The sequence below is a fragment of the Atta cephalotes genome, assembly GCF_000143395.1.
Source record: "Atta cephalotes unplaced genomic scaffold scaffold00037, whole genome shotgun sequence".
NCBI classification, from domain to species: domain Eukaryota; kingdom Metazoa; phylum Arthropoda; class Insecta; order Hymenoptera; family Formicidae; genus Atta; species Atta cephalotes.
Window position 1 is genome coordinate 1 of NW_012130101.1, and position 13,251 is coordinate 13,251.

The following is a 13,251-nucleotide window of genomic DNA, read 5'->3' on the forward strand; positions in this document are numbered from 1 at the left end:
ACGTACGTACGTACGTACGTACGTAGTACGTAGTAGTAGTAGTAGTAGTAGTAGAGAGAGAGAGAGAGAGAGAGAGAGAGAGAGAGAGAGAGAGAGAGAAGAGAGAGAGAGAGAAACAAACTAAGGAACACGACAAAAAGGAATAAAGAGATCAGTATTGGCTTTCAAAAGCGGACCTTGTAGAACATTACAACAAAAAACCTGTCATTGTATTATTATGACAACTTTATATCCATGTTGTTCGATTTCTTTTTCGCATAAATTTTTCGCGCGTTTAGTTTGACACATTTCACAGCATGTTCCTCTATCTCTCGTCTATGTATCTGATGTTTTTATTTGATTTATGAGAAATATATAAATCTAATTTTTCCGCTAATACTCTTTTATAAAACAAATAAATATTTATATATCAAAGTTATTTCTTCATATATAATACATTTTATCTGTTTTAAATTAAAGAATATTCCTGACAAATTATCTGTATAATTCCATAAAAGTTTGGGAGTTTATAACGTTGATAATATCAATTTATTTCCAAAGTTCGCGAGGTGCGTGTTGTAGGAAGATTTTAGGATGCATTAAACATTTTCATTCATGCAAGTTTTAAAGATTGGGTCAGAGATACGTTTCAACTTTCCCGGAGTACGGAATATTGCTGGAGGAGTACGTATAATTGCGCAAGCTAATTGCATATAATAGTATCTTTCGTAGCCCCTGATTACTGACTAGCTCGTATCAATTCCGTTAGAAATCAGTATAAGAAAATATTTATTTTTTCCATAATAAAAAGGGTTATAGAAGTAGAAATTATATACATCGATTGTGAATGAAATTAAAATCTTGCTTGTAATAAAAATCTTATATAGTTATATAAATCTTTATATAAATTTTAAAGATTAAAAGATACAGAGAATAATGTTTTAACAGAGCACAGTGTTTATAGTGCAATCACCTGACAGTTCAGAAGTAAGTTGCAAAAGATTGTTCATACGTGTTTTCTTACAAACCTATGTGAGAATTCTGCGAGTAGGTATATCTCAGCATTGATAGCCAAAGTTGTTAAACTTTTTATTCTTCTACCGGTATAGATACTTTTGGATTTGAGTTTAAATTTGAGGGATTCTTGATTGTGTTTGCACTTTGGATGCTTCGGTAATCGCCGACGTGGAAAGTGCGTGGTAATTTTACGTTCGCTTTGCGCGTGCAAGACGTGCGAAAGGGTTACACACAATTCACACAAAATAGTCTACCGCTTTATCTGTTAGGCCAAGAGAATTCCATTTAAATTTGATTTACGATATTAAACAGGCTGAGGGAGTTATCTAAGAGATGGCCATAAAAGAAACGCACCATAAAAGAAAGCGCTCTTCAGTGAAAACGCTCTTCAGCGCCAGTAGAATGTGAGCAATTGCGAATATATATTTTTAAGCAATATTATTTAAGCGAAAGGAAGTAAAATTAAATTCAAAGGATCCTTATTAGAATGAATGACATAATTAGATATTTATAGCTGTTTTGAAATAATTAAATTTGTTATTTAAAATTGATTTTTTTCCAAATGTTGTGGTAAAATATTTAAATATAATAATAAATATTAAATATTTATATTTTTTATTTTAGATATTTTTTTATTTTTTTGTTATATTTTTTAGTTAGTGTATATATGAAATATATACAGTGAACTTATGGTATATATACTTGTACTAAGCAGTTCTCGTAGATTATTTTGTTTGAAATTATGCGGCTTCATTATATACAAGAACCTTAATGAACTATTTCAGATGAGAGCTCGTTTTGTTAATGAACAGGAATACATTAAGACGATCACGAAGAGGATAAATCATAATTTATATGTACACAAAATTATTTCAAAGAATTCATAACAGTTTACTCATGAATACCTAATTTATGTGAGGAGTTATAACGGCAATTTCTGCCAGCGTATCATTTTTTTACTGTAATAAACTAGATATTTATTAAATCATAACTGATTCTGGATATTCATTCAGATTTTTTTCCTTGCAATTCATAGAATTCTGTGAATTGCAAGGAAAAATCTGGAATGAATAAAATACGTACGCATCCGCACGTGTGAATATGGATTTAATTATTATAACATTTAACATTTTTCGGAAATACGGAATTTTTAAATAGCTTTTTCGTTGTGCATTTGGAAAAACAAAATAAAAGGGAATAAAGATGAGGTGATACATAGAACTAGAGTGCAGGGACGTAATAAAGGTTTTACTACTCGCGCAGTATTCAACGTGCTAGAAAAGTAACGTATAGTAAAGTAACAATACTATAAAAATCCAACGGTACGAAAAAGAACTACTATATGTACATATGAACATAATTACACTTTATCATTATATATATCAAAAAATTGATGCGAAGAATAATTGTATTGGATTGTCTGGAAAGTTCGTGCCGATGTTGAAGGAAAATTGAAACGCAGAAAATTCAAATTTTTTAGTATACATTTATTAAATTATATAGGTTAGTTGGCATGAACTTTCCGGACAACCCAATATATGTATAACTATATATAAAATATTATATGCTCTCTTTTATAAGTTCCTTTATGAATATTATGTTTTGTCAAGAACATAGGTTTCTACGTTACTAACTTTCTTGCCAAGCACGAAGTTTCTTACTTATTGCACATCTCGTGCACAAAGTTTACTTGTTAATAGATTCTATTTATCAAATGTTTTGAAATGTTTCTTAAGCGTCGATGAAAGTTTGATAATGAAATATATTTATTATTTTGTAATTCTGACAAACCGTGAGGATGACGTTAATACAAGAATTTCATAAAAAAGAATATTTTTATGTTTTTTTACGTCAGTCATAATAAAATCGTGATATCTCGTATTCGATTTTTTGGGATTTCTGCTATTTTGATTTTCGTACGAATGAAATTTTATCTGAATTTATCTGATCGCGAAGGGGGGTCACGGAGTTAACGAGACACGAAACTTGAATCTTAGAGTATCGTACCTGGCATCGTATCATTCCTCTTCGACAAATATGGGCAATCCTTGGTTGATTCGATGCCTTTTGGAATCCAGAAAATACGTTTAGCTTTTCTATGAAAGTTTCGGCAGCGCGGCTTGAAAGCAAAAAAATTGCCTTGCAATTAAGCCATTGGTGTTCTGTGATCAAGAGGAGGTGTTGTGTTACAGTCAAAATTCAATTAATCTTTTTTATCTATTTACTTTTTTAAAACTATTTTTGCGTTTCTTTATTTTTGTCATTGTATAATAAAAAGTGATATCTTTAGTTTATGATTATATACATACAAATTACATTATATATATATAAATTTTATATATTATATTAGGCGTGGGAAAAAGTTCGTGGCGTTTTTCCCGTTAGATGGCATTAAAAAAACGCCACGAACTTTTTCCTACACTTAATATGATTAAGCATATATAAAATAGTTAAATGTAAACAAGATAATTTGTGCGTAAAATATAATTCCATCCTTGCACGTCATTTCTGACAAATAGGTATAAATTATACTTGCGTTATCGCGTAATTCGTATACATGTACTATATATCAAGATAAGTGATGTTTAGACAAAATTAGATATGTCCGGCCACATCTAAATTAGACCATTGAGCTAATTTCTATGCTCGGATATATTCGTTTGCTCTATTTGAATTACAAACTTAAAATACATCATTAATCATTATTTATTTACGTTATTAAATGCATAAAAGAATAAAAATTGAATTAATTCCGATAGCATTAGCGCGAAGTTTTCACGCTATTAAATTTTCTTCTTATTCTTTTTTTTGTCGTGGCAATCATTTACGTACATTAAAAATTGATTTTTTTATCACGTGTAAAGGATCCCGAGCTTTATCAAGAAAAACATTGCATTAAAATAAAGCGCTTATATTGTAACAGCACAGCAAAAAGTTGAAACAAGAGACGTTATTTTTCCCCTTTTTTAAAATTTTTTTCTTTTGTTTCTTAAAATCTATTTTGTTTTCATTTCGCCAGAACCCTCTTGTCTTTTTTGTTGATAGGAATCGTTCGTGCGACAAGTTACCATACATTGCAAAGTAAATTGAATTATCTATTGATACGCCACTTTGTTTCGGGTCACTAATTTCCATTTCACGAGGGTGACCCTCCAGATTAGATTCCATTTTTTTAAAAGGAATTCAACTCTTATCTAGATAGGAATTTAGTTCCTATCTAGACGGGATTTCTACCACCTGCCAGTTCTTTTATAAACGATCGCCATTAAACGGCTCCAATATCGTGTATAACGGATCATAAAAAATGTAAGAAATGACGCACTGAATATTATTTTGCTGGAATTATCTAGTTTAATTAAACGTAATGGTGTCATTATAATGACACCAGGTAATAGGCAATTCCCTCTTGCAAAGAGCAGGCTATCTAACAAAACGTAAAAAAAAGAAAACGATTTATATGAAAAATCTCTATCTACGATATATTTAATATATTACTCGCACGTGTTATAATCTGCGATATCTACATTACGTGACTCAACATTCTCGTATACATTCTTAGAAAAATATTAGCGAAATAAAATTGACAAATGCATTGCCGTGCAACGTTGAGGAAACATTATGATTTTTACGAGATAGAAGTAATATCTTATAATAAAAAGGCAATTTTTCAATCTGGAAATGATCCACCATTTATATATATCTCGCTTATTAAGCGTCATAGCATGTGACGTTAGATAATGCTGCAAGGAGTGTGTCCCTGTCGGAACTATTTGCAGTCATGAATCAGCAATGGGTGTGGGTATCGAAAGTCGATACGTCATACTGTGAAGTGTGAACAGAAGCTCGTACAATTGGCAGAGTTTTTGGATAACAAGTCAAACACGAAGTCATGTGAAAACGCAGGATGGGTATACAAACGCGAATAATTCAAAGTAAACTTTAAAGATGTATGCTTGAAAAAGGATTAATTAAATTCTATTGATTTACTTTGATATTTACAACTACCTAGAAAAAAATATTATATACATATATATGATGGACATACTTTATATGTATATAATTTTATATGAAATAAATATGTCACAATATGTAATTATAATATATAATTATATATGAAACATTTTTTCCAGGTGATGAAATATCAAAAATATAAATTTAATAAATTGGAATTTTTAAAGAGAATCTTGATGTTCTAAAAATATAACTTTTTTTTTCTATTTTGTAAAATCATAAAATTATACTTTTTATATATTTTACATTAATTTAATTTTTAGATATCAATATTATTTCATACAAATTTTAATAATGTATAACTTGAAATCGAATAAGTATCTCTTATAATATGCATAACTATTGATGTTAATGATGATATTTATAATGGTAAACAATTTTTTAAATAATTTTAAATTGTAGTTTGCAATTGTAAACATATAATATTAATTTCTATAATTATTATTATTATGTTGACATAACCGCAATAATGGTCAGTTATTTCACATTCTGATATATTCATATACAATGTATGACTCGCGTAAATAAAATATGTTCGAGACAGATACCCGAGCTGCCACAATTCTAGCTGATATTAATTAGCGGACATTTAACATACCTAGAAACTTATTAAACGAGAAATCCTTGTGACGTGAACTTTATGAAAATTTTCCGGGTAGCCGTCGCACCGGATCTTCCCTTGTTCATGCTTGGATAACTTCGTGTATTCTCCTCGTTGTTCTAGTTGGAGACACAGGAACCCGTGTGCACACTAAATTCCGCGAAACTAATAATAAATCCTTTCTGAGTCCTCCGAACACGTTCGGCAATTTGACGTGTCATGCTTCGTGTGTTAGCATCTTTGTAAATAAATATGTTACACTACTTTGGTATAAAAGTTTGAGACATTCTCCATGGAATTTCTGATAGTTTAATCTGCAATTTTCTTAAATATAATTGACAAAGTTTTGATTTCGAGTTAAAGAAAAATTGATTTGTATTTAAAAATTATTCTTTATTAAATATTTTTTGCAAATTACGATAAATCAGAGTCACTAATTTTTTTAAACGATACACATAATATTTAAAATATCTCTGTTAATTAATTACACTTTTGTTAAGTATTTGATTTAAAGATGTACATTTTCCATCAAGTGCAAGTCAGAATTGGAGATGCTTAAAGATCGATTTCTCTCTGTTATCAGCACATAGCGTATATCCCCGGAAATTCACTCACTTGAGTAAACTCAAGTTCGTCGGTCTCGCGTCTCTCAATCGTGTCACGTTTGTGTTTTCTTTGGATTTCTTCGCACGATTGAACTTTCAGAATCGAGCCTTTCCTCGGTTTAGACTGCAATTAATTATGGCTGTGCACGACGTCTCATTTTCACATGTAAATTTTTCACGTGCAAAATTCGAGACATTATTCTGCTGATTTATTCTAGAGATCTATTCCATTTTAATCAGTTTGGCAGAAAAGATTTGCCAGTTTTATGTTTTGTCAATCAATTTTATAGTGATTGACGCATTTTGTAACACAGAAGTATTGCGATTCTTATTTTCCATAAATCAGACGCGATTTCTGTCAGCCTATAGTAATTTCTAAAACCTCGTGTGTATCGCGAGCACCAAAATTTGTATACAACTCGAGCTCCTCGACGGTTCTTGGCCGACTGACTGAAAACTAGGCTTTACCTCCTGCGCCTCGTTGTTCGCGCATGTGCCACTGCAGATATATAAGACAAGATTTTGGTAGAAAGTGTAGAAAAATTACAAGACTGCAGTTTGAATACACGGTAATTCATTCATAAAAAATATGCTTGCAGAACTTGGTTCTATGAAGGCCTTAGGGTAATCACAAATGCTTTTCAACTTCTTTGATGTTGTTACTTTTTATATATATTTACAACACGTATATATTTTGGTTTTGAAATAATTATAGACTTCGAAATTTATATAAAAGGAATCGATTTTTTAGGAATTAACTATTAAATTAAAGTATAAATAAAAGAAATAGATTTTTTTTAGGAATAATCATTTTTAAATTAATTATAGGTAATAATTACATTTATAAGGCTATGTTTAATTAAAAATATTATTTGGATTTACGCTTTTTTTCCTGTTTTTAAAAATAGATTATTTTTCTTGTCAATAATATTTCTGTAAAAATAATCTCCTCCTGAGGGATATTTTGTAATAAACTCAAAATTACTCTATATTAATAAAAATTTTGCTCCTATAGTTTACACAGCGCAACAGATACATACAAAAATGAACATAATATAGAGAAATTGACTCTATCAGTTATAAATTCATGGAAAAACCTTGCTTTCAAATTTCGTAGAATTCGATCGATATTCTATACCCTTCGGGGATGATAATTAATCAAGTTGCGTTTCATGAATCTCCCCGAGGATTTCTCAGATATTCTCCATTTTTATTGGAAAAACAATCTTTGTAACCTCTGGAAGAAAAAAATTTGATCGGTCGATTTTATGGTGTATTTAGATATATTGTCATTCTTCATCAATAAAATAGAGAGACGCTCGAAATTTACAATGTTATATTACATTTTAGTAAAATTATTGTAACAGATTATGCGGCAAACAAAAAGTTATACTAGAAGAAGAGAGAGTCTCGAATACATCAATATTAGGAAGAAAAATTTGCTTATGCGGAAATTCCTTCTTAAAGAAGTATAACGTCATCGGAACGCATGAGATGCAGCCTGCTAATTACAAGAAGTTGCACCGGCTGAAAGTAGGTTACGTTAAGCTCGGTTAAGAATGCAGACGGACACACTCGTCAAAGTGAATGCGAAAAGCTCATATGCATGGAGTATGTGTGTGTGGTGGTGTGTGTGATGTGTGTGGTGGTGGTGGTGGTGGTGGTGGTGTGTGTGTGTGTGTGTGTGTGTGTGTGTGTGTGTGTGTGTGTGTGTGTGTGTGTGTGTGTGTGTGTGTGTGTGTGTGTGTGTGTGTGTGTGTGTGTGTGTGTGTGTGTGTGTGTGTGTGTGTGTGTGTGTGTGTGTGTGTGCGTGTGTGTGTGTGTGTGGTGTCATAATATATATAACATGCAAACTTTCTAATATGAATTACGAATAAAATATAAAAGTTGTTAATTAAATAAAGTCATGATTTTGAACAATAATGGATAAAGATGAAACTAATAGCAAATTCGATTAGATAGATGCACTCAGATGCGCACTGATGCACATTAAAGTCACTGTACATAAAATAACGTAAAGATATTTTAAGAGCTAGGCCGAGAAAAAAAATGTCAGACACTCTACTGGCTGAGACTTGGTGATTCGAGGTCTCAAAGTCGTTCATATTCCTAAGTAACTGTCTCGTCGCGAAGTCACACACTCGATAGGAGGAACTGTCTTTTGACTTTCTCATATGGTAATAACTTACAATATGTTTATAAATAAGCATGGTAAATATATGCTTATTTATAAACATATTGATTCGATTTAATCGAAATACTCAATTCATTTTATTACTAATACTATTAGGTAGAATATGCATTTTATAATTCGAAATATTTAGAGTAAAAATGCTCATATATTTTTTAAAAAATTAAACAATGTGGCTTATTTCGAGCTTATAATTAAAATAACTTTAAATTAATATAATTAACATAAGAATATAAATACTAAATATTCTACACAAAAATTCTTACAAAGCTTTTTTCAATGTTAAATGTAGAAATACAATATTAAATTAACAAATCAAATAAGTAATAAATACAATGAAAATTTAAAAAAATATCAGTGGTAAAATGTCAGTATATATAGAATTCAAACATCAAAAAGTATTATGACAGATTAAAATAAGATAAGAAGATTAAATAGTCAACAATAGATTACATTATCCCATTATATTGTCCCTCGATAAAATAGATTGAAATTGAGAATCCAGTTGATATTGTGATGAAGGATTTAGAAGAGAGTGTGTTAAATTCTTTAGAATTTCGAGTTTCTACTTACTTTATGTTGATGATGTCTTTATAATTGCATCTAAAGATAAGGTCATTCAAATTTTAAATTTATTTAATGAACAGCATGATAGACTCAAATTTACTATTGAATATGAGAAAGATCATTATTATAAATTTTTTGGATCTATCGGTCATCAATAAAGACAATATTATTATTTATAACATCATATATTATATCAAGTTAATTGTAATAACTGTGATACTTCGTATGTTAGCCAAACGAAAAGACAAGAATTAAAGAATGTAAAAACAAGTTATTACATTCGATTTTATTGTCTTACTTTTATTTGACCTACATATTACATCAATTTTCAAATCAATGAGTAACAGTCAAGTCAGCTAATTTTTAATGTACTTGACCAGATCTCTGATTGAGAGTTTTAATTACAGTATTTTATATAAATTAATGTAAGTTATCTGATTCTGTACCTCTTATTCATACTAATAATGTATTATTTTAATACATTTATTCGTTCTGTATATATACAGAATATCATAAAATACTCGTAATGAATTCTCAAATTGTTTGATATAAGTCTGCGACAAACTGGATTCTCGATTTCAACCGAGGAATTTGGCAAAACTATTTTATCGAGAAACATAATGTAATCTATTGTTGACTGAAATATTTAATCTTCTTATCTTATTGCAATCTGTCATAATACTTTTGACGTTTGAATTCTTTATATACTGGCACTTCATTAATGATTTTTTTTAATTTTCATGTATTTGTTATTTATTAATTTGTTGGTTTGTTAATTTGTTGGTTTGTTAATTTAATATTATATTTCTATGTTTTAATATTGTATTTCTACGTTTTAACACTAAAGAAAACTTTGTAAGCCGAAATATTTGTGTAGAATATTATTTAGTATTTATATTCTTATGTTAATTATATTAATTTAAAGTTATTCTAATTATAAGCTCGAAATAAGCCACGACATTGTTTAACGAAATAAACTTGTATTTCATTTTTATATTCAAATTCAATGTACAACGGCTTTAATATGCATTAGTGCGCACTAATGCTTGCAATCAAATTCGCTATAATGCTCACTATATGGAAAAGAAGAAAATGCTTTTGATGCTTATTTCCGAAAAAAAAGCTATGAAGTAATATCGAAAATAAAAACAACGATGTGACAGATCTAAATTAAAAGCCACCGAAAATAAAAAAACCAATGTAACTAAATTTGGAGGATAGGTTATGAAGGTTGCATCTCTTCCTCAAGGTAACTCATAACCTTCCTTAAAAAAAGGCAACTAATAAGCATGATGTAAAAGATAAGGTAGCATTCTCGAAAATACATAGTAGGAAAGTAAATTTGAGGCCAAAGTTTGATTGGCTATTTCAATATACCAGCGTTATCATACGGAATGCATAGAAGCCAAAATTTGATTAGTTGTTTTCAATATTGCTATCGCCATTATGCGCAATGGTACATCTTGTATTCTTACATTATGCTAATAAGACTCCTTACTTGATCAAGGAAAGTTTATAAAACGTGAAATGAGAAACAAGAAATCCTCATTCCTCAAGGAAGAACTATGAATACGAGTAATAATATACATATAAGTCAATATTTGACAAATTATTAATTCAAATTTATATCTCAAAATTGTTATTATTTATTAAAGGTAATAATAGCATTTGAAACCGGTTTTGTTCCACCGAATATCAATTATACAACGCCAAGGAATGACATAGATGCCTTGATAAACGGAACAGTTCGTGTCATCGAAAAACCAATGCAACTTCAAAATGGTTACGTAGGAATTAATAATTTCGGTTTTGGGGGATCCAATGCTCACGTGTTATTAAAATGGAATGATAAACTGAAAATAAATAATGGAACACCAAATGATGATTTACCTAGACTTGTTGTATTATCTGGACGCACTGAAGAATCAGTGAAATTGTTTTTAAATGATGTTAGTGTAGATTTTTCATAAATATTTCAATACTATTTTGAACAATTACAGATATTATGTTTTAACATAAAAATATTTATTATTATAGATTGCTAACCATCCAATAGATGTAGAATATATTCGCTTATTACACGATATCTATGCAGACAATATAAAAAATCATCCATGGAGAGGATACATTATATTGAATTCTTTCCAACAAGATTCAATAAAGGAAATTCAAAATTGTGAAGACGTGAAGAGACCTGTTTGGTTTATATTTTCAGCCTTGGGTTCTCAATGGCCAGGAATGGGTACATACTCAGTATTTCATTAATAATATAATATTTTATTAATAATAGTAATAGTAACTCAGTATTTTATTAATAATATAATATTACTAACTTAAATAACAAAATGATGTAACTTATAAACTAAAATTTTATTAGGTCAAAACTTATTAAAGTTTCATACTTTTGCAAAAACGATAAGAAAATGTGATGATATTTTAAAACCGTATGATATAAGTGTCACAGATATTTTAACAAAAGCGGATAAATCAATATGCGAAAACACGTTAAATGTTTATCTTGGAATCGTTGCTATTCAGGTAAAAAATTTACTACTTTTCATAATTACACATAAATACACATCATAATATATTTATTGAAACATCTACAAATATACATTTTTTAAAATGTCATTATACAGTATTAGAAATAGATTGTCTATTAAATCGATTAAATCTGCATTTTATTATTTTATCAATAACAAATTTTTTAAGTATATCATCCATCTATATATATTTAAAATTATTCATATATACTTGTAGATTGGATTAGTAGATCTCTTAACATCCTTAGGAATTACTCCTGATTATATGATTGGTCATTCAGGCGGTGAACTTGGATGTGCATACGCAGATAAATGTCTGACCATAGAACAAACTATTTTATCAGCATACTTTATCGGTATAACGTGTGCCAAAGAAAGAATAATTCATAGCTCAATGGCGGTTATCAATTTAAGTTACGAGCATCTTAAAAATATATGTCCATTGGATATTGAAATTGTATGCTACAACAGCAAAAATAGCAGCATCGTATGTGGACCACCAGAATCTGTACAAGAATTTATGAAAAAATTAAAGGTAGAATTAAAAATAGTTTTTATATTTCATAAGGAAATAGAAAAATTACTTAATAGTTTTTAAAACATTAAAACATTCAAGCCACAATCTGCTACAGCTGTATATGTTGCATTTTGAAGATAGACATTCTATTTTATCATAGATATGTAGATGAAATTTGTACTGTAGTTTCTTCCTCAAAAATTGATATTCTTCTACAACGTTTTAGTTCATTTCATCCATGTCTTCAATTTACTATTAAAAAAATTAGAAATTACTATTAGAAAAATTAGATTTTTTGGATACTACAATATTTATTAATAATAATTGATTTGTTTTTGATTGATTTCGTAAATCTACTTTTTTAGGAAGATTTTTAAATTTCCATTCAAATGCACAAAAGAAAGGTACAATTTTTTCTTTAGTTGATAGAGCTTTTTTATTTTCTGACTTTATGTTTCACACGAAAAATTTGACACTTATTATTAATATTTTATTAGATAATGATTACCTATTAACTTTTATTTTTGACACAGTTAATCAAAAAATAATTAATAAAAAAATTTATAAAAAAATTTATTTAAAAATAAACATAGTATATAAAGATTTGATTGACAATGTCTGTGCGAATGAATCTGCATCTTGGCTTACGGTACCATTCATTCCTTTTCACACAAAGAAATTTAAACGGTTCAATAAAAAAACTACATCATAGTATCTTTTCATAGTCCTAATAAAATGGGTAAATATATAAAAGTACAAAAGGATATTTATCCTCATACATCTAAGAACAATGTAGTTTATAAGATTGTGTGTAATAATTATGATGCGTCGTATGTTGGATGGCAGACAATTACAGAAAAGAATTACAGAACATCATAATCATATTAGACATAACGTTTTGAAGGTCTCCATAAAGCATATAAACCTATTAGGTGTACAACTTTGCTTCCGCCGTTTTTTTTCCGAAATTCGAGGCTTTATTGTAAAAAACTGGTTATACATTTATGATTGAAAGTATTGTCCATCGCTGGCCACTACTTTCTCCCATCTTTCGGGTAGCGTACGAATCCCGCGTCGAAAAAACTGGTCATCTTTTGAGGCTATCCACGAATCGATCCAATTTTTTACTTCTTCATAAGACCGGAAGTGCTGGTCACAGGCCGTGTGCCATTGATCGAAACAAGTCAGAGGGAGCAACGTCTGGAGAATACGGCGGGTGG

The 13,251-nt window shown here is 29.3% G+C and overlaps 1 protein-coding gene across 1 annotated transcript in view; it reads left to right on the forward strand.

Moving 5' to 3' along the window:
* Nucleotides 1-10,626: 10,626 nt before the first annotated feature.
* LOC105621803 (fatty acid synthase-like) overlaps nt 10,627-13,251 on the forward strand; it is a gene marked incomplete at its 5' end in the record, with an annotated part of 18,890 nt that continues 16,265 nt past the window's right edge. Inside the window, 4 exons of the mRNA XM_012203255.1 lie at nt 10,627-10,920; nt 11,009-11,213; nt 11,349-11,509; nt 11,732-12,049. Of these exons, the coding sequence (XP_012058645.1) occupies nt 10,627-10,920; nt 11,009-11,213; nt 11,349-11,509; nt 11,732-12,049 (978 nt within the window). The remainder of the gene's footprint in view (nt 10,921-11,008; nt 11,214-11,348; nt 11,510-11,731; nt 12,050-13,251) is intronic.